Below are 25,592 nucleotides of genomic sequence, written 5' to 3' on the forward strand. Positions count from 1 at the left end.
TTCCTGAGCGTAATTATTAATAGTTATTTTCGTTATTGAGAACCCAGCTAACATTGCTTTGACAGCACTTAAAAAAAGAGTAGAAATGAAAATAGCATTACTTGTTATGACTACTGAATGTGAACAATAAGTCTGTGTAATCAAACTGTCGGAGTTCAAATCCCAGTTTTGTCATTCATTAACAGTGTATCCTTGAAAACGTTGCTTAACCTTTTTTAAGGCTTAGTTTATCCAAATATAAAATGAGAATTATAGTTTATCTTATGTTTTAAGGCTGCTTTTTAGATTAAATGAATTAGCATATAAAGTGTCTAGTACAAATGACTTTTATAACTATTGTGATTATAATTCATTATTTTTATGCAGATTGCATTAATTTAGATATTTTGATACATAGAAACAATTTATCATTTCATTTTAATAAGTCAGATAATACAGAAAATGCAATAGTCAATGGTTTTACTTCCTCTATTGTTTATTCCTAACTGTGATACCATGACCTAACTTTCTCCTTTGTCATTTATGGCCAGAGGCCCTGAAAGTTCTTGACGTCTTCCTGAAGAAGTTGTTATTTGCTCTTATGTTAACTCCTTCTTCTGTAACTTCTCTTTCATTTAGTTCTTTTTAATTTTCTATTTTTTTATTGAAGTATAGTTGATTTACATGTCATGTATACAGCAAAGCTTTATATATGTTCTTTTTCAGGTTCTTTTCCATTAGGGATTATTAGAAGATATTTACTGTAGTTCCCTGTGTTCCTTGTTGCTTATCTATTTTATATATAGTAGTATGTATATGTTAATCCTAAACTCTTAATCTATGCTTCTTCACCCCACTTTCCTCTTTGGTAACTATAAATTTGTTTTCTGTGAGTCTATTTCTCTTTTGTAAATAAATTGATTTGTATCATTTTTTTAAGATTCCACATATAAGTGATATCATATGACATTTTTGTCTTTCTCTGGCTTACTTCATTTAGTATGATAATCTCTATTTGCATTCATGATGCTACAAATGGCATTATTTCATTCCTTTCTGTGGCTGAATATTCAATTCTTATTTGAATTATATGTGTGATTTATTGGGGAAAATATCTCAGGCACTAAAATGAGAACAAAATGAAAAAAAAAAATTCTCACCCTCATCTTCTGTCTCATTATACCTCCTTTTGGGAAAAGAAATTGTTCTTTGTAGTCACTGAGAAATAAGGCTTCTCAGGGGAAAGAACCCTAGTAGGCATCTTTCCTTGAAGCATGACTAAACATATGCAGGGGGACATATTGGCAGTTCTTCCCATTGGTATATCCTCTGGTTCCAAAGTGTAACAACACTTTGGGGGAAAATGTAGACAAGAGTTCTAATTCTCTTTGCAGCTTTGAGTCAAAGAATCCAGCTAGCTTGTCCTACCATCAGATTTGTGCTTTGGTCTGAGTGATTTTTAGTTCATGAGAGGAATATGAAGAATAACCCAAGACTCAACTCTCTTATTAGAAAGAGTTAAGTCTTTTTTTAGAGGCAGGAGAGTAAAGATAGTGGTTTAGGAATAAGGTAGCCTTTAGGTTCTAATCTGAGTTCAAAGATTTACCAGTATATTGTTTAATTTTTTAAGCTTCAGTTTCCTTATAAATAAATTGAAGACAATAACATGGAATAGTTTACATAAACATGTCACCATAGTGTCTGGAAGAGCATAAACATTTGTACTTAGTGTTTAATAAATTTTAACCATAAATATAATTATTATTAGTAGTAATAGTCTTTTTAATATTTAGAAGTATCACTATAGATATTTAATACTATATTTTAGCATCCATAAAATTAGTTAATAGACATTATTAAAGCAGATAAGATAATATAGTTAGGCCTGTAGAGTTTACTTTGCTCCTGTTTTTGTTAATGAAAAAATAAAAATGAGTATTAATTCATTATTTTTCATTTGTTTTCATATGCTGACTACACTAAATATTAATTTACATTATCCAAACTCCTTGATTTTCAGAGGTAAATTCTCAGAAATTTCACATAATATAACTTACAAAGCCCAACTGAGGAGTTTTTTATTTTATATTTAAAAAATGATCTATTGCTTTGAGCTGCATGATAATTCCTAAAATATTTAAGTTTGGAAATCCATATAGGTCAGAATGGTTTTAAGTGTTTTTTAAGTGTTATTAGATAAAGTGTTGGAGAAGGAAACGGCAACCCACTCCAGTATTCTTGCCTAGAGAATCCTGTGGACAGATGAGCCTGGTGGCTGCCATCTATTGGGTTGCACAGAGTCATACACGACTGAAGCGACTTAGAAGCAGCATGAATGTAAAGGCTTATAGCCTGGGAAGAAGCAGTGTAAACAGATGTACTATTTATTAGAGAACATTTTTTTTTTTCTTTGTTTGCTGTGTTCCTGAAGACAAGTATAGCAAGCTAAGGAGTTTCATACAGTACCAAGAAATCATCATGTCTTCCTATTTTCTTTTTTTTTTTAATATATATAATTATTTTATTTATGTTAACTTGCAGTGGGTTTATTGTGATTATTTTTATTTATGTCTTCCCATTTTCTACTTTTTCATGTTCAGCTTGTCCATGCCACCCTTGATAAAGGTCTAATGCAGGGAGACAGTGACTATTCAACAAATTACATTAATTTCCAGAATGCAACATACTCTCTCATGCTCTTATGACTTAGTTCCATCTCACTGAATTCATCTTCCTTGAAATTATAATGAAATCTTGTTCACCTATCATCTTATCTTCCTGAAGCTTTCTTTCACCATGCTCATCAGCCCATCTAACAATCTCAAATCTATACCTCCTCCTACAGTGACAGCTTTCTGTTCAAAGTTTTCACATATATCTTAAACAATGTTGATCCAGCAGTTACTTTTCCAGCTCACCCTGATTTTATGAGGATATTTTTAACATAGTATTTAGAGAATTTCTGACTCCCATTAGATTTTGCACCAATGTTTCTGAATGAAAATCTACAATCTAGAAGTAAATATTCAGATAAATAATTTGTAAAATGAAATTATTATATCATGAAATATTTTAGCATCTTGAGAGAGATGTTAAAATTTTTATTTTACATACTCCATATATTAAATGGAATTTAATATTTAATTTTATTTTATTTAATTTAATATTTAATTAAATGGAATTTAATATTTAATATTAAATAACCTTACTTATTTGTATATTTCTCCTAGCAGCTAGTTTTGCAGTCACTACTCAAGCATGCATTGAATGAGTAGATAAATAATGTCCAGAAACCAGATAAATATGGTTATTACCACAGTGCCCCACTGTGTCATTTTAATTTGAGAGTACTACTCTTTTTTATCTAGTATTTGTATCATTTAATCAATGGTATTCATATCAGAGTCCTACAACTTTGTCATCTTAATGGAACTGAGTTGTTTGTCAGCTCTTTTGTATAGTTAATCTGTTAAAAAAGCAGGATATAATTAATTGACACATTGGATAATCCAGCTACTCATCTCCAGTAGTCAAGATAATATCACTACTTTTTTCATACACACATTTTCCTTTCAATAAACAATACAGATATTGTTTAAAATGTTGAATACCAGAGGTACCTTGTTTTGAGTTTTGAACCTATGGGATCATCCAAGGGCCCACAATCTTCTTCAAGTCCCACACCAGGAAGATGGTATATCTGGACTAGTCAATTCTAATCTGCCACCCTGCTCTCTACCTATACTTCCTTTTCTGTGATTAAGTGCTATATCATCTCCTAGCTAGTTTTTGGGAGACCGCAATGGCACCCTACTCCAGTACTCTTGCCTGGCAAATCCCATGGACGGAGAAGCCTGGTGGGCTGCAGTCCATTGGGTCGCAAAGAGTGGGACACGACTGCGCGACTTCACTTTCACTTTTCACTTTCATGCATTGGAGAAGGAAATGGCAACCCACTCCAGTGTTCTTGCCTAGAGAATCCCAGGGACGGGGGAGCCTGGTGGGCTGCCGTCTCTGGGGTCACACAGAGTCGGACATGACTGAAGTGACTTAGCAGCAGCAACTAGTTTTTATTCCACTGATGCTGGTATGAATTTTCTGAGATCCATATCTGAAAATGTGGCTCTCCTGGGTAAAATACTCTCACTATTATTCTTCAGTTGATTTAAAGTTCATATTTCCTAACACAGCATACAAAACAATCTTCATCTGATTTCCACTTAACTCTCCATCTCATTCTGACTCCATCCACCTCTAAAGAGAGATTCACTGCTCTAGATATTTTTGAAAACTGTTTTATTATGGGAAATACTAGCTTCTCAATCATTTCTCTCTATATTTTCCCACAGTTTTCCAGTACCTTTAGTTTCCTTTTCCAACTGGAAAAGTTCTATTAATATTCCAAGCAATACTTTTATATAACTCTATGTACACCTCTGTCGTAACATGAAACCACACTAGGTTACAATATTTGCTTTGCTGTCTCTTCTTTTAAACTATAAACTCATTCATGATAACAGCTCTTTTTGTATTGTCTTGCCTTAACACAGTGTTTGGAGCATTTATGTTCATAAAATATTGATTGACTGAATGGGTATATGAATGAAGGAACACATGAATTAGAATAAACAAAGAAATTAATCAACCCTAAGTTAGTCATCAGGAATGACTGATGTCATAGTAGAGAAAAAGAGAGAAATAAATGATCTGAGAGTTTATAATGTGTTACAATTAGACTTTTGGTTGAGTAAATTTCTCTGCAGTTGTAGTTTCCCTCTCAGAAAAACATGAGGTGAGCTTCTCATTTCCCTTACAATCTTTTTGCATAAAGCTAAATAATTGGTTTCTGTACTATCTTTTCACTGTTTCTCTTTTGATTATTGAGCTTATCTTCTTAAAGTAATAGGATTTAATAATAGCTACTATTTATTGCTTACTGTACAAGGGACATCATGCTAAGGATGTATAAATACCATCTTTAATCCTTATAGAAACCAAGTGAGATAAATATAGTTGTCCTCAGTTTAACACAAGGAAACCATGAATTTATATAATATATAAATCCAAGATCATGAACAGGACAAAATTAGGGTTTGAACTCAAGGTGTTTTTAATTTTCTTTTCAGACCAGAAAGCTCTGCTTTTTTTTTTTAATTACATAATAGTCTACCTAGATATTCTATTATATGATAATTATCATTGGAAGATTATCGAGAATGCTGTCCAGAATCAATAAAGACTTCTCTAAAACCCAAATCATATGACCTTTTGTGCCTTCCACTTAACAGTTTATAATAACCTCTGGAATGTAATATTTTCCAGCTGCCTCATGTTAATGGTTTGGTGTAAAGTAAAAATTCCAAACATCTTGAGTAAGTTCCTAGAAGGTCCACAAGAAAGATCAAATACTCAGTCCGCATTATTTCATATAATTCCAAATTCTGATCAAAGAATTCACTTTATGGGACTTCTTTCTATTTATTATTTATCCTTTTATTCTTTTTATTTATTATGTGGCTTCATAGACTTTTGAGCAGATGAGATTGTTAGAAGTAAGCTTGTTTCACTTTCCAAGAAAAAGACATATATTTTCAAAATTTCTATAACATTATTTAAATATGCACTTGTTCATGCCAAGTACATACCTATTTCACTTAAAGATAGCACATTTACTGAAAGTATTTGGACAAGAGAGGTAGCTAATACTTCTCTCAAAAAATCGTTATTACTGCTTTGCTGTGTAAGGAGAGTCAAATTTAAGTTACTGCTTTTCTTCATTCTTGTTCTTGTTCCTCATTTAGGTGGATGTAAAATGTACTCACATTGTAATACCCATGAAATAATTAGAAGTCAGTGGCATTTAATCTTGATAATGGAAATGGAGAAGGTGATCATTGCTTTTTATATTATTCTTGAACAGATTAGACCTTGTTCTTCACAATCTATAAGTAATATGTCTTAATGTCAATATTAAATTCTAGAGTCAGTCAGTTCAGTTGCTCAGTCATGTCTGAATTGTTGCAACCCCATTTCTGCCACACGCCAGGCCTCCCTAACCATCACAAACTCCCAGAGTTTACTCAAACTCATGTCGATTGAGTTGGTGCTGCCATTCAGCCACCTCATCCTCTGTTGTCCCCTTCTCCTGCCTTCAATCTTTCCCACCATCAGGGTCTTTTCAAATGAGTCAGCTCTTCGCATCAGGTGGCCAAAGCATTGGAGTTTCAGCTTCAATATCAGTCCTTCTAATGAATATTCAGCACTGATTTATTTTAGGATGGACTGGGTGGATCTTCTTGCAGTCAGGGGACTTAAAAGAGTCTTCTCCAACACCACAGTTCAAAAGCATCAATTCTTCAGTGCTCAGCTTTCTTTATACTCCAACTCTCACATCCATACATGACTACTGGAAAAACCAAAGCTTTAACTAGATGGACCTTTGTTGGCAAAGTAATGTCTCTGCTTTTGAATATGTTGTCTAGGTTAGTCATAACTTTTCTTCCAAGGAGTAAGTGTCTTTTAATATCATGGCTGCAGTCACAATCTGCAGTGATTTGGGGGCCCAAAAAAATAAAGTCTACCACTGTCTCCACTGGTTCCCCATCTATTTGCTAGGAAGTAATGGGACCAGATGCCATGATCTTAGTTTTCTGAATGTTGAGCTTTAAGCCAACTTTTTCACTCTCCTCTTTCACTTTCATCAAAAGGCTCTTAAGTTTTTCTTTACCTTCTGCCATAAGGGTGGTGTCATCTACATATATGAATTTAATGATATTTCTTCCAGTAATATACTCACCAGCAGAAACACAGGCTTTGAAACTGTAAGAAGGAGTCTGGTTAGATGCATAAATAAACTTGTCCATATCAAACAGCTAGAGTAACAGGCAAATTTGGCCTCGGAGCAGAGAATGAAGCAGGGCAAAGGCTAATAGAGTTTTGGCAAGAGAACACACTGGTCACACAAACACCATCTTCCAACAACACAAGAGAAGACTCGACACATGGAGATCACCAGATGGTCAATACCGAAATCAGATTGATTATATTCTTTGCAGCCAAAAATGGAAAGGCTCTATACGGTCAGCAAAAACAAAACTGGGAGCTGACTGTGGCTCAGATCATGAAGTCCTTAATGCCAAATTCAGACTTAAATTGAAGAAAGTAGGGAAAACCACTAGACCATTCAGGTATGACCTAAATCAAATTCTTAACGATTATACAGAGGAAGTGAGAGAGAGATTTAAGGGATTAGATCTGATAGACAGAGTGCCTCATGAAATATGGACGGAGATTCATGAAATTGTACAGGAGACAGGGATCAAGACCATCCCCAAGGAAAAGAAATGCAAAAAAGCAAAATGGCTCTCTGAGGAGGCCTTACAAATATCTGTGAAAAGAAGAGAAGTGAAAAGCAAAGGAGAAAAGGAACGATATACCCATTTGAATGCAGAGTTCCAAAGAATAGCAAGGAAAGATAAGAAAGACTTCCCCAGTGATCAGTGCAAAGAAATAGAGGAACACAATAGAATGGGAAAGACTAGCGATCTCTGCAAGAAAATGAGATACCAAGGGAATATTTCATGCAAAGATGGGCTCAATAAAGGAGAGAAATGGTATGAACCTAACAGCAGTAGAAGATACTAAGAAGTCGCAAGAATATACAGAGGAACTGTACAAAAAAGATCTTCATGGCCCAGATCATAATGATGGTGTGATCACTCACCTAGAGCCAGACATCCTGGAAAGTGAAGTAAAGTGGGCCTTAGGAATAATCACTATGAACAAACTTAGTGGAGGTGATGGAATTCCAGTTGAGCTATTTCAAATCCTTAAAAGATGATGCTGTGAAAGTGCTGCACTCAATATGCCCTCACATTTGGAAAACTCAGCAGTGGCCACACGACTGGAAAAAGGTCAGTTTTCATTCCAATCCCAAAGAAAGGCAATGCCAAAGAATGCTCAAACTATGGCACAATTGCACTCATCTCACACGCTAGTAGAGAGATGCTCAAAATTCTCCAAGCCAGGCTTCAACAATACATGAACTGTGAAATTCCAGATGTTCAAGCTGGCTTTAGAAAAGGCCAGGGAACCAGAAATCAAATTGCCAACATCTGCTGGATCATGGAAAAACAAGAGAGTTCCAGAAAAACATCTATTTCTGTTTTATGACTATGCCAAAGCCTTTGACTGTGTGGATTACAATAAACTCTGGGAAATTTGAAGGAGATGGGAATACCAGACCACCTGACCTGCCTCTTGAGAAATCTGTATGCAGGTCAAGAAGGAACATTTAGGACTGGCCATGGAACAGCAGACTGTTTCCAAATAGGAAAGGAGTATGTCACCTTTCCAAATAGGAAAGGTGTATTGTCACCCTGCTTATTTAACTTATATGCAGAGTACATCACGAGAAACACTGGGCTGGAAGAAGCACAAGCTGGAATCAAGATTGCCAGGAGAAATATCAATAACCTCAGATATGCAGATGACACCACCCTTATGGCAGAAAATGAAGAACTAAAGAGCCTCTTGATGAAAGTGAGAGAGGAGAGTCAAAAAGTTGGCTTAAAGCTCAACATTCTGAAAACGAAGATCATGGCATCCGGTCCCATCACTTCAAGGCAAATAGATAGAGAACAGTGGAAACAATGGCATACTTTATTTTCTTGGGCTCCAAAATCACTGCTGATTGTGATTGCAGCCATGATATTAAAAGATGCTTACTCCTTGGAAGAAAAGCTATGACCAACTTAGACAGCATATTAAAAAGCAGAGACATTACTTTGCCAACAAAGGTCTGTCTAGTCAAGGATATGGTTTTTCCAGTAGTCATGTATGGATGTGAGTGTTGGACTATAACGAAAGCTGAGCGCTGAAGAATTGGTGCTTTTGAACTGTGGCGTTGGAGAAGACTCTTGAGAGTCCCTTGGACTATAAGGAGATCCAGCCAGTCCATCCTAAAGGAAATCAGTCCTGAATATTCATTGGAAGGACTGATGTTGGAACTGAAACTCCAGTACTTTGGCCACCTGATGTGAAGAGCTGACTCATTTGAAAAGAGCCTGATGTTGGATAAGATTGAAGGAGGGAGGAGAATGGGATGACAGAGGATGAGATATTTGGATGGCATCACTGACTCATTGGACATGAGTTTGGTTAAACTCTGGCAGTTGGTGATGGACAGGGAGGCCTGGCCTGCTGCAGTCCATGGGGTCGCAAAGAGTTGTGAGTGACTGAACTGAACTGAAAACTGAATATCAAACGCTCCCCTAGTTGTAACTCCAGGACACGTAATTCAATGAAAAATTATTTGTAAACGAACAAGTGATCAGAAATATGAAGGTTATATTATTATTTTCCTAATGGAAGAAGATAGGAATGTGGACAAGAAACAGTTCTCTGACATAAAAATATTCTTTTTTCTTATATGATGTAATGACTATTGGAGAAAACTCGTTCTGCCAAACTGCGTATTGGATAGTCCTTCCATCCGAGGAAATCTATGGATGACAAAGTCAGAAACAGAAGTAACTGACCAAGAAGCCCTTGACCAATGGGTGTATTTTCATGTATATATTGCTTGAAAAAGTACAAATTTCATTAGCTTTTAGATATACTTACATTGCAACTGTATCATCACAGACTATAAATTTCTATAACATAAATTTCAGATTAAGACAAGACAAAATTGTTTCACTCTAGTTTACTCCTATATTAAACTCATGTTCTATTGTACAATGAGTTCTCTCCCAAAGAACAAAATCAAAAGTCTTGACAATTCATCTTCCCTAAGAATTTACTGTGACATATCACAGCATCATTTTCCTTTCTCTTATCATGTGTTCCATTCTGTTCTTTATCCTTCTTTTCACACTCTTTTTTATTTTACTATATCTAAAATAAAAATGCAACCCAGCTCACAGTGAACCCACTCTAATCTAGCACTTATGCAGCTCAAGTGGATATATTCTATGCCTAGAAAGAGAAAAGAACTAAGAAGACTACAAGCAATTTTTCCTGTGTTCCTTTCTTCCACGACCCAGTAGATACAGATACCCTGATGTCCGTGTAGCAGTTTTGAAATTCCGTGGTGTAGGAAAAAAAAAAAAAATTCTGCCATTCAATAGATCTCTTGTGGAAAGTACTCTCACTGGTAAATATTTGCCTTTTATTTATTCTAGCCAAAGGTTTAGTGGTAAGGAAAAGGCTTTTTAAAATGTACTCTACATGATATTAACTATTTACAAACCTGGTGGCTCAGATGGTAAAGAGTCTGCTTCCAGTGTGGGAGACTCGGGTTCGATCCCTGGGTTGGGAAGATCTCCTGGAGAAGGAAACGGCAACCCACTCCAGTATTCTTTCCTGGAAAATCCCACGGATGTAGGAGCCTGGCAGGCTACAGTCCATGGGGTCGCAAAGAGTTGGATATGACTGAGTGACCTCAGTTTCCTTCCTTCTATTCTATAATATAATTGCCAGGGTTAACTGGTAAAAAAGTCAGGACCAAAATCTATCTCTCCTGAATATAAATTCACCTCTTTTCATGAATTCAAATAGCACCATGTGAACCTGACAGACGTGTGCTCTGAACAAATCTCTTCACTTTAATTCAGGTTTTGTTATAGATGATGTTTTGTTATGTTATGAAGAAGTGGTTTGTTTTGCCATTTTAAAGGTCTATTGAATTTTATGTGTTTTGCTTAGCTTTTTTATTATTTACTCATATTGTGTATTTTTCATCTAAACAGACACCACTGATTGATTGTTCAATGTATTAATATTAAAACAGATGCCAAAGTCTGCCTTTGAAGACCTTAACTTGTAAGAAAACTTTAATCTTAATTTGATTTTGCTTCCTGTGTTAGGAAGTGGACACATTTAGTATTGCTATGGACTTTTCACTAGTTAAAACAGATTGAATTTTTCTTTTCATTAAACTTTCAACAAAAATATGTGCCCGTATTCTCAACCTTGAAGCGCTGTTCTTTATATGAGTCCCCGGGGATTTCTGAGACAGAAAGTAAAACAAAAATGTCAGGAAAAAAGATGTGGCATACAGAAAAAAAGCAAAGAGGAAGCAAATGCAACTTACCAATTCTGTGTGGCCAACACAGTTGCAAGTTGTAATACCCATTTATTATATGATAGGTGATTTGGTCTATGGTACATTCCTATGGTCATCCCTACCACCACATATCTTGCTATTGCTGCCTCCTCAAATAAGTAATATTTTCTTGCCTTAATTTGTATTAAAAAAAATCTACTATTTTCTGGTCCACATTTTGTGAAAAATTTTCCCTTTGCTCCTGCAAGCCTCTGACTTGTTCCTTATACTGACGATGCTTACCATCATAATCCATGTCCTTTTATAATTAATCTTGAAATAGATATACCTGTATTCTGCACCAAAAAAGAAAGAACAACACACCCAGTTAGAGCAATGTGTTAAAATTATTGACTGATAATGGATTGATAACATTTTGTGTTCAAACATTAAAAGCAGGTGCAGCAAGGTTGAAGTTAAAAATGGCAACTGAGAAAACAGAGCAGAGGAGGAAACTGTATTTTCTTGATATTGCAAGCATGAGTAAGGAATTGAGTTTTTGCCTTGAAAAATCTTCAATCATTTGTTAATCATAAGTTTGAAAAATGTTCAATAAATCACATAGTAATTTTGTATTGCTTGCTATATTTCAAAAAGTATTTTTCAAGTACATTATGCCACTTAATGCTTAAAAATTCCTTGAGGAAAGCACAGCAGATTTTACCATTATTAAAGATAAGGAAACTAAGTCTTAGTGTTTTAGTATCTTTCCTATCTATGTTCAGAGTGAAGTTGGGACTTAAACTGTCATGTACTTACTAAGCTTAAATGTTAAAGTTAATCCTTGTATCTTGTTCTCTGTGAATCATATTTTGCTTTCTAAAGTTCTCAATAAATCTCCAAGCTTCAAAATGCAGGATTTATGAAGCTTTTCAAGGTCCTTTCATTTTAAACTTTACACGAGTCTACTTTCCCTGAAAGCATCTAGTTCAGCAAGCATTTTCTATGTTCTCCATGCACCAGAAAGTGTGCTACGCATGATGATTCATGCCATTTCTCAACTGGTAGGCAAGTTATATCAGTACCATCTGGAAATGTGGAAAAAAATACCAATTTTAGACTTCATTCTGAATTAGGCAATTGAATTTCTAGGGAAAAGAATGTGGAGATGTTTAGCCATAATTCCTAATAATCTGACCAAGACCTAACTGTGCAAAAAATAAAATGAATTTAAAAATTTTTAATTAAATTTTATAAAAGAGATCAAGATTGTAAACATTGCAGAAGGACAAAACAGATCTAGGTTTGGATCATGTAATCACTCTGAAATGTGTGATTTACAAAGGAATGGAGTAGGTCATAATTAAAACCCATCCATAGTGCTTGTTATTTAAAATGTAGGAATTAGAACACATGCAGTAAGTCGTCATTCAACAGACAGCTACCTCCCCGAAAAGATTAAGTAACTCTTGATAGTTTATAGTAAGTTAGTTAAAGGATCCTAAGTGGTTAGGTCTCAAAGGTCTTTGCATTAATTTACTAGGGCTGACATATAAAATACCAGCCTGGGGTATCTGAAACAACAGAAATTTATTTCGTCATAATTCTAGAGGCTAGACCTCCAAAAGCTAGGGTTCAGCAGGCTCTGTTTCTTCTGAGACCGCTCCTTGGCTTGCAGATGGCTGCCTTCTCGGATCCTCTTCTCATGTTCTTTTCCTTGTGCGTGCCCACCCCTAGGGTCTCTGTGTGTCCTAATTTCCTGCTGCAAGGACACAGGTCAGATTAGATTAGGGTTCAGCCTAATAGCCTCATTTCAATTTAATCACTGCTGGAAAAGCACTATCTCCAAATACATTCAGATTCTGAGGTGGTACACATTACAGATTCAACATACAGTTTTTGAGACACAGTTCATCCCATAATAGCATTCAATGCATTTTAGTTGTCTGACATTTTGCCCTATTCCCTGTTTCCTCTTTAGGTCCCACTCAACCTCTGCATCTACTCAGTTCCACTTGCTGCTCAGAAGTTTTTTCTTTAGCAAACCTGATAACCTCAGAGCTTGTTAATGAGGATTAGTTTGTGCATTGGTATATTTTAGTGCTTCTAAGCAATATATTTGCATAGACTTGAAGGCAAGTTTGGTGTCTTTACAAGGGAGTGTGTAGGGTGAAATTTTCTGGTACGTAGCCTATGAATCTGCACCTCCTGCACTGCAGGCAGTTTCTTTACTTCTGAGCCATTGGACCACTGGAGAAGCCATTGGACCTAGATAATCTGTGTGATTTTTATGAGAGTCTGCTTTTTTTTTTTTTTTTTTTAACCTTTCTGTATTCCAAAGAGAATAAGTTATAAATACCACTGTAATGTGACATTTTAAAATTGTATCACCTTTTCCCTCTGGAGAGAATGTTCATGCTTTATAATCGGTGTGTCCTTCTTTACTTCTAGCTTTCGAATTTTTCAAACGTATGTGTCTCTGCTTCCTTTTCTTGCTGTCAGCCTTAGGGATGAGAAATATCTTTTTCTCACTCTTTGCTTAAATTCTTCTCAGTGAGAATTCTGTCACAAGAAACAATTCAGGAAATATTAATGCAGTGTTTCTTTTTAAATCTGATATGCTTTAGGATTGCACATCTCTTGTTAAATTATTTTTAAGCCTCCACGACTGATCCTTCTTTCTATCAGATCTCTAACCCCTTGTATACCCTCTGTAAGACATTTTGAAAACACTGTAAGAAATCCAGTAAAGTAGGGCCTGTATGTCAACTTCATGATCATCCTTTAGAAATGTCTATGAAAGGTGTGTGTATTTTTCTTTGTTCTCTTTTCAAAATGAATTAAAATAGTTTCTCATGGATAGTTTTAAGTTCTGTTTTATATTTTCATTTCATTCAAGAGTTTTCCATTCAAAAGTTTACAAAGGGAAATGACATATTTTTCAGGCTAATATCAAGAATTAACTGAAATTTTAATAATCAAAATGGGTCTTTTCCATAATTTTTAACTAATAAGTAAGAAAACTTAGATTTCTACTGCATTATTAATTGCTCTTGTATTGAGTCAATGTATCGGTATTTTCAGGGATGAAGAACCAGGAGGCCAGCTGGTAACAGATAAGTTTCATATAGACTGGGATTCAGTGCTTGTCGACACGGATAACATCATCATTGCACGGTTTGATGGCAGAGGAAGTGGATTTCAGGGCCTGAAAATTTTGCAAGAGATTCATCGAAGATTAGGCTCAGTGGAAGTAAAGGACCAAATAGCAGCTGTGAAGTAAGTAGGTGTACATCTTCTTATTGTTTGTCCTATGTGAATGCTAGGTATGTGATATATAATACTATTAATGCTAAGAGGTTTGTGTTTTAATGATTAGACAACTTTCTAGGTTAATTATATAGACCAGTAGTCCCCAGCCTTTTTGATCCCAGGGACTGGTTTCATGAAAGACAATTTTTCCATGGATCAGAGAAAATCTAATGCCACCACTGGTCTGACAGAAGGTGGAGCTCAGGCGGTAATGAGAGTGATGAGAGAATGTCTGTAAATATAGACAAAACTCCACTGACTCACCTGTCTCTCACCTCCTGCTGTGTGACCCACTTCCTAAGAGGTTATGGACCAGTACCAGTCTGTGGCCTGGGGAAAGGGACCCCTGATATAAACTATTTTTTCAAGTATCTTTCACACTCATTGACATAATGAAAGAATTATCATACGTCCCCCTCTAGAATTAGAATTCACTTTGGATTTGTGAAATGGGAGAGAGCTTCATTAAACTACAATATTATTATTTATAATAATCACAATGTCTATTACTTTCCCAGTTAATTACAGTTCTTGAGCTTTCATAAATACGTTTCCCACATGAGTGAGAAAAGGTGAACTGAGAAAGTTAATAGGTTCTTTAACACAGCGTATAGATATCACCTAGGATATTGTTAAAATGTAGATGCTAATTCAGTAGGCCTGTAGTGGACCCGAGATTCTGTATTTGTAACAAGCTAACAGGAGTGACACCCAAACTGCTCCACTACTCTGAGAAGCAAGACTTTGGTATACAGTACCCTTCCATATGAACAGAGTTCTAACCACTAAAGCAGTTCTTGTTTGACTTCTGTTTTGGTTTTGGTTTTGTTTTTTTTTCCCTTATGGCTAAGAATGAATTTCCGTGGTTCATTTAACTCAAGAAGATATAACTATAATTTTTTTTCATTTCAGATTTTTACTGAAACAGCCATACATTGACTCCAAAAGATTAAGCATTTTTGGAAAGGTAAACAGTAAATACGTGTGCGTACATTACCTGTTTCTATGTGTACTTGTATAATTATTCTCTTCATATTACTATAATTTCTGTTATCCTTTAAAATGAAACGTAATTAATTTTATATAAATTCAGTTATTTATTAATTCAGCAACTATGCACTGTGTATCTCTAATTGGAACCTGGTATTAGAAATAGAGCAACAGTAGGGCAAAAAAAAAAAGGAATCTGTTTTCATGAAGATTATCTTCTAGAGAGGAGAAAGAGAAAGTAAACAAGTAAATTAAAAGCATAGTTTCATCTGGTATTGTGTCTTTTAAGGAAAACAAAACAAGAAAAACTGATGGATGAAGGGACCAATGTTATTAGATTGAGTGGTCAAGTAAGGCCCCTCCAATTTAAGTGATATGTAAGTGGATACTTAAATAACAAGAAATAATCAGTCATGTAAATCTGTTGAAGGAGCCTGTTATCCAAATAAGGAACAAGCACCACAGACTTGGCAAAGACTACAGGGCTTAGAGACTAAAAGATGACCAGTATTTATAATTATGTTGCTGTGCTCTTGGATGATATTTACTTCCTTTTAAAATAACTTTCTATTAAAGTATAGATGGGACTAGTTATAAAGAACCCACCTGCCAATGCAGGAGAAAAAAAGAGACGTGGATTTGATCCCTGGGTCCAGAAGATCCCCTGGAAGAGGGCATGACAACCCACTCCAGTATTCTTGCCTGGAGAATCCCATGGACAGAGGAGCCTGGTGGACTACAGGCCATAGGGTTGCAAAGAGGCAGGCATGAGTGATTATACAAGCACAATTATCCCATATAGATACAAAACTAAATAGGAAAAAAAAAATTTTTCGTTGAAATGGGCACTCTTAGGATTTACTATCTTGTTGTTCTGTTGTTCAGTTTCTGTCATGTCTAACTCTTTGCAACCCCACAGACTGCAGCATGCTAAGCTTCCCTGTCCTTCACCATCTTACGGAACTTGCTCAAACTAATGTCTATGGAGTCAGTGATACCATCCAAACATCTCATCCTCTGTCATCCCCTTCTCCTCTAGCCTTCAATCTTTCCCAACATCAGGGTCTTTTCCAATTAGTCAGATCTTCGCATGAGGTGGGAAAATTATTGGAGCTTCAGTTTCAGCATCAGTTCTTCCAATGAATATTCAGAACTGATTTCCTTTAGGACTGACTGGTTTGATTTTGGACTGAATTGGTTTGCAGTCCAAAGGACTCTCAAGAGTCTTTCTTCTCCAACACCACAGTTAAAAAGCATCAATTCTTCAGTGTTCAGCCTTCTTTATGGTTCAACTCTCACATCCATACATGACTACTGGAAAAACTGTAACTTTGACTATATGGACCTTTGTCAGCAAAGTAGTATCTCTGCTTTATAATACGGAAAACTCGGCAGTGGCCACGGGACTGGAAAAAGGTCAGTTTTCATTCCAATCCCAAAGAAAGGCAATGCCAAAGAATGCTCAAACTATTACACAATTGTACTTATCTCACACGCTAGTAAAATAATGCTCAAAATTCTCCAAGCTAGGCTTCAGCCATACGTGAAACATGAACTTCCAGATGTCCAAGCTGGTTTTAGAAAAGTCAGAGGAACCAGAGATCAAACTGCCAACATCTGCTGGGTTTTCAAAAAAGCAAGAGAGTTCCAGAAAAACATCTATTTCTGCTTTATTGACTATGCCAAAGCCATTGACTGTGTAAGGGAAAGGGAAAGGGAAAGGGAAGTTGCTCAGTCGTGTCCGACTCTTCGTGACCCCATGGACTGCAGCCTACCAGGCTCCTCCGTCCATGGGATTTCCCAGGTAAGAGTACTGGAGTGGGGTGCCATTTCCTTCTCCATTGACTGTGTGGATCACAATAAACTGTGGAAAAAATTCTGATAGAGCTGGGAATACCAGGCCACCTGACCTGCCTCTTGAGAAATCTGTATGCAGGTCAGGTAGCAACAGTTATAACTGGACATGGAACAACAGACTGGTTCCAAAGAGGAAAAGGAGTCAATATACAGTCAAGGCTGTGTATTGTCACCCTGCTTATTCAATTTATATGCAGAGTATATCATGAGAAATGCTGGGCTGGAGGAAGCAAAACCTGGAATCAAGATTGCTGGAAGAAATATCAATAACTTCAAATATGCAGATGACACCACCCTTATGGAAGAAGATGAGGAAGAACTAAAGAACCTCTTGATGAAAGTGAGACAAGAGAGTGAAAAAGTTGGCTTAAAGCTCAACATTCAGAAAATGAAGATCATGGCATCTGGTCCCATCACTTCATTGGAAATAGATGGGGCAACAGTCTGGCTGTGAGTGAGAGACTACACCATAGTGGTTATCCGGGTCATTAAAATCTTTTTTGTACAGATATTCTGTGTATCCTTTCCATCTCTTCTTGATCTGATCTGATTTTATTAGATCTTTGCCATTTCTGTCCTTTATTATGCCCATCTTTGGATGAAATGTTCCTTTGATATTTCCAATTTTCTTGAAGCAATCTCTAGTCTTATGCTTTCTGTTTGTTGTTTTCCTCTTTTCATTGCATTGTTCATTGAGGAAGGCCTTCTTGTCTCTCCATGCTTTTCTGTGGAACTCTGCATTTAGTTGGGAGTACCTTTCCCTTTCTCCCTTGCTTTTCTTCTTCTCTTTCCTCAGCTATTTGTAAAGTCTCCTTAGACAAGCACTTTGACTTCTTGCATTTCTTTCTCTTCAGGATGTTTTGTTTGCTGCTTCCTGTACAATATTGTAGACCTAAGTCCATAGTTCTTCAGGAATACTGTTTCCTTGATTTCATCCCTTGAATCTATCAGTCACCTCCATAGTATATACATAGGGGATTTGATTTAAGTTGTACCTAGCTGGCCTAGTGATTTTGCCCATTTTCTTTAGTTTTAGCCTGAGTTTTGCTATGAGGAGCTGATGATCTGAGTCAGCTCCAGGTCTTGTTTTGCTGACTGTATTCAGCTTCTCCATCTTTGGCTACAAAGAATGTTATCAATCTGATTTCAGTATTGACCATCTGGTGATGTCCATGTCTAAAATAATCTCTTGTGTTGTTGAAAACGATGTTTGCTATTGACTGGTGCATTCTCTTGCAGAATTATATTAGCCTTTGTCCTGCTTCATTTTGTACTCCAAGGCCCAAATTATGTTTTACTGTAATTATCTCTTGACTTCCTACTTTGGCATTTCAATCCTCTATGATGAAAAGGATGTCTTTTTGGTGTTAGTTCTAGGAGGTCTCCTAGGTCTTCATAGAACTGATCAACTTCAGCTTCTTTGGCATCAGTAGTTGGAGTATAGACATGGATTACAGTGTAGTTGAATGGTTTGTCTTGGAAAAGAACTGAGATCATTCTGCCATTTTTAGGTTGCAACCAAGTACTGCATTTCAGACTCTTTTGTTGATTATGAGGACTACAGCATTTCTTCTACAGGATTCTTGCCCACAGTAGTAGATACAATGGTCATCTGAATTAAATTAACCCATTTTTGTCTATTTTAGTTCACTGATTCCTAAGATGTTGATGTTTTTTCTTGCCATCTTCAGCTTGACCACATCCAATATACCTTGATTCATGAACCTAACTTTCTAGGTTCTAATGCAGTACTGGTCTTGACAGCATCAGATTTTACCTTCATCACCAGAAAAATCCACAAGTATTTCTGCTTTGGCCCAGTCACTTCATTTTTTCTGGAGCTATTAGAAGACCTCCTCCCTCTTCCCCTGTAGCATATTGGACACCTTCCAACCTCAGGTGGGGCTCTTCCTTTGGTGTCGTATCTTTTTGTCTTTTTATACAGTTCATGGGGTTCTCACAGCTAGTGTGCTGGGGTAGTGTTCCATTCCCTCCTCCAGTGGATCACGTTTTGTCAGAACTCTCCATTATGACCTGTCTGTCTTGGGTAGCCCTACAGGGCATGGCTCATGGCTTCACTGAGATACACAAACCCCTTCATCATGACAAGACAGTGATCCACAAAGGAGCATTTGTAACATACAGCAGTATCAACTACATTTATCATGTGATATATTATATATACCTGGTACTTATTTATCCTATAACTAGAAGTTTGTACCTTTTGACTGCCTTCATCCAATTCCCCTATCTACCTCTACAATACTGCGTTAGTTCCTGTTTAGTGTCTGTTTTCACAACATAGTGATTTGATATTTCTTGGTGTTGCTGAGCTGGGCTAAGTCATGTCCGACTCTTTGTGACCCCATGGACTGTAGCCTGCTAGGTTCCTTTGTTAAAGGGATTTCCCAGACAAGAAATACTGGAGTGGGTTGCCATTTCCTTCTCTAGGGGATCTTCCTGACTCAGGGATCAAACCCGCATCTGTTGCTTGGCAGGCAGATTCTTTACCTCTGAGCCACCGGAGAAATCCTACTAAATCAGAGGGAGCATATTATAATTACAAACCTGTTCTTCCCTTTTTTTCATCTTTTAAATTGAGATATAAATGACATACTAAAAAATCACTGTTTATAATAATATTGTATCTAGAAATGAGATAGTAGAAGTTCTTCTGTCTTGTTCTTTTTCACGGTTCTTTTATCTCATCTAGACATTGTATTTCTTTATAAATTTTAGAATCACCTTTTGTAATCTTTTTTTTTTTTTGGCTACATCACACAGCATGTGGGATCTTAATTCAAGGACCAGGGATTGACCTCATGCTCCCTGCATTGGAAGCACTGAGTCTTAAACAATGGACCATCAAAAATAGACCACGGGGATTTTCTTGGGAATTCTACTGAATCTGTGGATCACTTAGGAAGAACTGGCATCTAAGAAATATTGCCAGTTTCACTTTTTTTTTTAAGATATATTTTCTTTGGCGTTTTATAATTTTTACAGTATGTGTATAGTTATGAATATCTTTTTATTCATCATGTTTGGGATTTGATGGGTTCTTTGAATATGTTTAATTGTCTTCCATTAATTCCATCAAAACTGGGATTTTATACTTGGGATTCTTTAAGGCTTATATTGCATTTGTATATTTGTGTTTGCTTTGTTTTGTTTTAATTATACTTACATGATACATTGGGTCAGCAAACACTAACGTTGACCTATGGCTCAAATTTTTAGTCAAGATTAGTTTTTTTCATTGATTCAGTACAAGTTCATGACAAGAATAAAAACAAAATTATTTCACCAATCCTTTAATGCAGCATAGTTTTCTCTTGTCATCTTTAGGGGTAGAGCTTTGTACAGTCTCTCTTTAGTTTGGAATCTATGCATTTTGTCTACATCATGCATTGAGTCATCATAGCAGAAGGCCTAAATCACTTGCATTTGCAAAACAAATAAAGAAACAAGCAAGCAAAACTGGCTTTATGCTTGTTTACCTCTCAAGTTCACAGTTTTCAGTAATATCTGGCCTTTGTGAATTCATAACCTTTGTGCCAGCTCAATGTTGTATTCCAAATTACTTTTAGTTGTTTTAGTTCTTTATTTTTTTAATTACCATTTTTTATGTATTTATTTTTTGTTTAGTTTTGGTTTTGTTTTCAGTTGAATCTATTAAGATGTCAGTTTCACCAAATGCTAGAAATGGTATTGCCACACTTCATGTTTTTACCATCAATGAGGCTAAAGCACTGTTCCCTTCTAAGATTCTAGGCTGAGTTATAATTTATTGTGAAAAATGTTATGATTCAAGTGAGGTGTTCTAGAGGGCCAGGAATTTTAATTTCAATCAACAATCTTTAACCGACTTATTTCCTTTAGCTGTATAACTATTTGATTGAGTTTCCAGGTTTTTCTTCCCTTTGGTCTAAATTTCATTCTGTTTTTTTATGGTCTATTATATGTATATAACTATATCTACATCTATATCACCCTCACTAAATAATTGATTTCATTCATTATAATTGACTTTGTCAGCAGGAATGAAATTTGCTTGGAAGTTTTCAGGTACATTTCACTGTTGGTCTCCATAAAGCTGAAATAGAGCACTCTAGGAAATTGGTCAATATTTTTTATTTTATGTGTAATTTGTTCAGTTTAGTCTCTCAGAATTTGAAAAGCAATATTATTCTTTCTACCCTTGTAACCTGATTAAGGAATATAGAGTTTTTAGTATTTCTAAAAATGTATTTTGTGTTAAATAATATATAATTTTGGACAACATCCCTACCTATATTCTATTAATTGAAATAATAAGCCTGTAAATGCCAGGAAAGCACTGATTAAATAAATGCATTCTCTTCAAAATTATCACATGGATACTAGAGAAAAACTTCAGCCAACATAAAAGATAATGCTTGACTTTTTATATCCAATTTCATTTTAATATTGCACACATATTCTATAGGTAAACAAAATTAACTAAAAAGTTTTAACTATTACCTAACATAGGTTTTAAGCTTATTCTGAGAGTTATTTATTGTTCCAAATGAATTTTCTTCAATATAGTTAAGCCAAAATTTTTACTGGTTTATAAGTATTTCTTCCACCTTTTTACTTCACTGCTTTTGTTCATAACTTTTAATTTATTTCTAATAACAGCCTCAAGTCTGTACATGGGTTTTATAATTCTACTTCTTATTCAGTCTCATTCAGAGGTCCTTGCCTCCATTAATTATTCACTAAATTTCTCCCACTGGAAATCATCATTCCCTCCTGTGTATTGAAAGAACACTTTGTCAGTCGTTTCTTATATTCATTATATCATAATATAGCACATTATATTTGTGTTCTTATTTCATTTCTTATGTCAGACTGTAAGCCTTGTCAAGGTATTTATGTTTTATTTGATTTTCAGTTGCAAAAACATTTGAATTGAACCCCTTTCATGTTCTTTCTCTCCTCTGGGATTTTCTCTTTCCTGCTAGATAGCCAACCCTTAACCCTTAGGGGAATACACTGTGCTTTTTGGCTTTAGTGTTTTCATCAAATTTGGAGAATGTACAGTTATCATTACTTCAATTTTTATTTTATTTTTTTGCTGTTCCAATTTTCCAAAGTTTTCAAATAGGTATGTAATTATGCCAGTTGAATTTTTCCCTAAGCTCACCAAAATATTAATATTTGATATTTTAATATTTTTAAAAAATATTTGTCTCTGTGTGCTTCATTTTTTGATATATTATGCTGTTGCCCATCAACTATACTCTTACAGGCAGGAAGCTGTAGCAATCCATGGAATTCTCCAGGCCAGAATACTGGAGAGGGTAGCCATTCCTTTCTCCAGTGGATCTTCTAAATCCAGGGATCAAACCCAGGTCGCCTGCATTGCAGGCAGATTCTTTACCAGCTGAGCCACCAGGGAAGTTGCTCAGTTGCCTCCAATTCTTTGTGATGCCATGGACTGCAAACCCCCAGGCTCCTTTGTCCTTGGAATTTTGCAGGCAAGAATGCTAGAATGGGTTGCCATTTCTTTCTCCAAGAGATCTTCCCAACCAGGGATGGAACCCAAGTCTCCTGCATGGTAGGCAGATTCTTTACCATCTGAGCCACCAGGGAAGCCTTGGTGGGTATAGTATGCTTAATAATAATTCATTTTAATATTTTAAAATATTTCCCACTTTTTGTTCTTTTCTTTCAAGATACCTTTGACCTACTGCTCTTATTTTCTCCACTTTCTCAAATTCTTGCAAAACATTTGGCTATATTCTTTTAACTAAAATTTAATTTAAACAATATTTAATTTGAGAATAATTAAAATTTTCAAAAGATGCTGCTTTGATTGAATGACATAGTACATCTCTTTTATTTAATCCTTTTTGCATTTTTCAATAGAAATTTTAGTTTTCTTTATGGATGTCAATATCTTTCCTGCTTTGTTTATTTCTATGTATTGTTTATTTTTAGTGCATTTTAATGTTTATTGTGAGTAGTATGTTTTTGTCAGTGTTATTTTCTAACTTGTTTGTTAGATAAATGGAAAGCTTATACTATTAGCATATTTAGCCATTAAGTGACCATCTGTTACTCAATAATTATTCAAATAACATGATTAAAGATGTTAAACCATTTTAGTTTGAATAATTATCCTTATGACCTAATCAAGTTCATAAAATACAATATAATAATATTACGTTCTTTGTACCAAGTACTTATATTTAAATGTTAAAAGTAAAAAAAAAAAACCTGCTGAAAAAAACTTTTCTGACATTTTTTTGATTGATGACACAAATTAAAAATAAATGGCAAAATTTAATACCCTATATGCATCATACTGAGAACTTGTATTGCTGTGGTTACCAGGCCAGCATTAATGGAATTAAAATGTATTCATTCAACAAACATTTACTGAGTGTATACTATGTGCCTAGCACTTTTCAGTTGCTGGACATATAGAAGTCACCAACACAAACCAAAAGCAAAAATAAAGTCTATCTTTTTAAAAAATTGTTAATGCAATGAGGAGAGATAAATGAAAACAAATAATTAGAAAAGTATATAAAATGTCAGACATGGTATTGCAATTCAGAAAAGTGAAGCAGAGAGACAGGAGATCAAGATTAAAGATGAGTGGGCAATTTTCAATCATGAGACAAGAACTATTTCACTAGGAGATATTGATTGGTCTAAAATAGGGAAATTTGAGGAGACAAGAGACAAGAGACCTTCCTGGGGAAGGTAAAAGAAATTTTAAATGCAATAAGTATGGAAGTTTTTCAAGCAACCTATGGAGGTAATTATTTATTATTTATAGTCTTATTAATAATAGTCTCAATATGGGTAAGAGTTTGTTAGGGACACTGAGTCACTTCTAGGAAGGCAGGAATATAAAAATTTTAATATAGTATATGTGATTACATTAAACAAATTTAACAGTTTTCATGCAAATTAATATAATAAATTTTATTATTCATAAAGTATTTACAGTATTTTACTTCAAATCAATTCACTATATATTAGAAGTGATGTGATTCAGAGGGAATCATACAAGTCTAAAGCTGCAGGAAAACTTTTTTTTTTTCCAGCTCTGTTACTATGTATTTTTGATTACAACCATGAAACCTTTAGGGCTTCCCTGGTGGCTCAGAGGGTAAAGCATCTGCCTGCAATGCGGGAAACCTGGGTTTGATCCCTGGGTTGGGAAGATTCCCTGGAGAAGGAAATGGCAACTCACTCCAGGTTTTTTGCCTGGAGAATCCCATGGACAGAGAAGCCTGGTAGTCTACAGTCCATGGGGTCGCAGAGTCGGACACGACTGAGCGACTTCACTCACTCATGAAACCTTTTTGCACACTGTGTCAAAAAAGTCACTTTATTATTTCAAAACATGAGTCCCATGAAAATGTAAGTCCTCAGTAAAATGGTATTACAGATTTCCCCTCTCCCCTGCTCTTCTAGTCCTTTTGTCTATTGGATTCAATTTCTTACACCAAGGGTAAAATATATTTTTTAAAGAAATAACAGTTTTCTATACTTTAAATCCACAGAATAAACTTTTAAAAATCTAGATAAATTTGTTAAAATTTTACAAGTAATGCTAAAGATATTTTGCAAATGCACATGATGTAACAATTGTAATGAATGGAAAAATCTGATCACTGAGAATACCAATAAGATGACAGCACAACTGAAACATAGCAGCCTATACCAATTATTGACCATTATTGGTCTATATCACATTAATAAAAACATCCTCTCATTAACTGCAGTCAATATGATGAACCCCGGGTTTTGGCATCTTCCTGATAGATATGAGTTGCTTTGAAAATTAAAGCACCATTCCATATCTAACTAGAACTTAAGATTCCTAACATCTTGTGGGATATTATTTTTCCAAGAACTTTTTCATGATCTATTCTTTTTATTATTATGTATTTTATTATTTTAATTAGAGGATAATTACTTTACAATATGGTGACTTTTTTTCCACACATCGAGTCAGTATTAGGTGCACATATGTGCCCTCCCTCTTGAACTTCTTTCCACCTCCTCCCCATCCCACCCTTCTAGGCTGTCACAGAGCACTGGCCTTGGGTTCCCTGCATCATACATGGACTTCCACTGGCTATCCATTTTACATACAGTAACGTGGTAGGAATGAAAACTGATACAGAGAACAGTATGGAGATTCCATAAATAAACTATGATAAAGCTACTATGGTCTGTTCTTATATTCAGTAAATAAATATGAAATGATAGAGAAGAAGGTAAGCAATTAAAATTAATTTTAATCCTGCCAGTATTGATTTTCTTTTAAAAATAGAATTTATTAACTGAAATAAATCAGATTAAAGCAGTATTTTGAATTAGATTTTTAACTGCTATAGAGAGAATTTTACTCTAAACC

At 35.3% G+C, this 25,592-nt stretch overlaps 1 protein-coding gene across 4 annotated transcripts in view; it reads left to right on the plus strand.

Annotated features, from left to right (window-relative positions):
* DPP10 (dipeptidyl peptidase like 10) overlaps positions 1–25,592 on the plus strand; it is a 1,640,795-nt gene that overhangs the window by 1,602,369 nt on the left and 12,834 nt on the right. For all 4 annotated transcript variants that reach the window (XM_027562155.1, XM_027562148.1, XM_027562166.1 and 1 more), the window contains 2 exons: positions 14,111–14,305; positions 15,251–15,305. In XM_027562155.1, the coding sequence (XP_027417956.1) occupies positions 14,111–14,305; positions 15,251–15,305 (250 nt within the window). The remainder of the gene's footprint in view (positions 1–14,110; positions 14,306–15,250; positions 15,306–25,592) is intronic.

This window comes from Bos indicus x Bos taurus, chromosome 2, assembly GCF_003369695.1.
Source record: "Bos indicus x Bos taurus breed Angus x Brahman F1 hybrid chromosome 2, Bos_hybrid_MaternalHap_v2.0, whole genome shotgun sequence".
Taxonomy (NCBI): domain Eukaryota; kingdom Metazoa; phylum Chordata; class Mammalia; order Artiodactyla; family Bovidae; genus Bos; species Bos indicus x Bos taurus.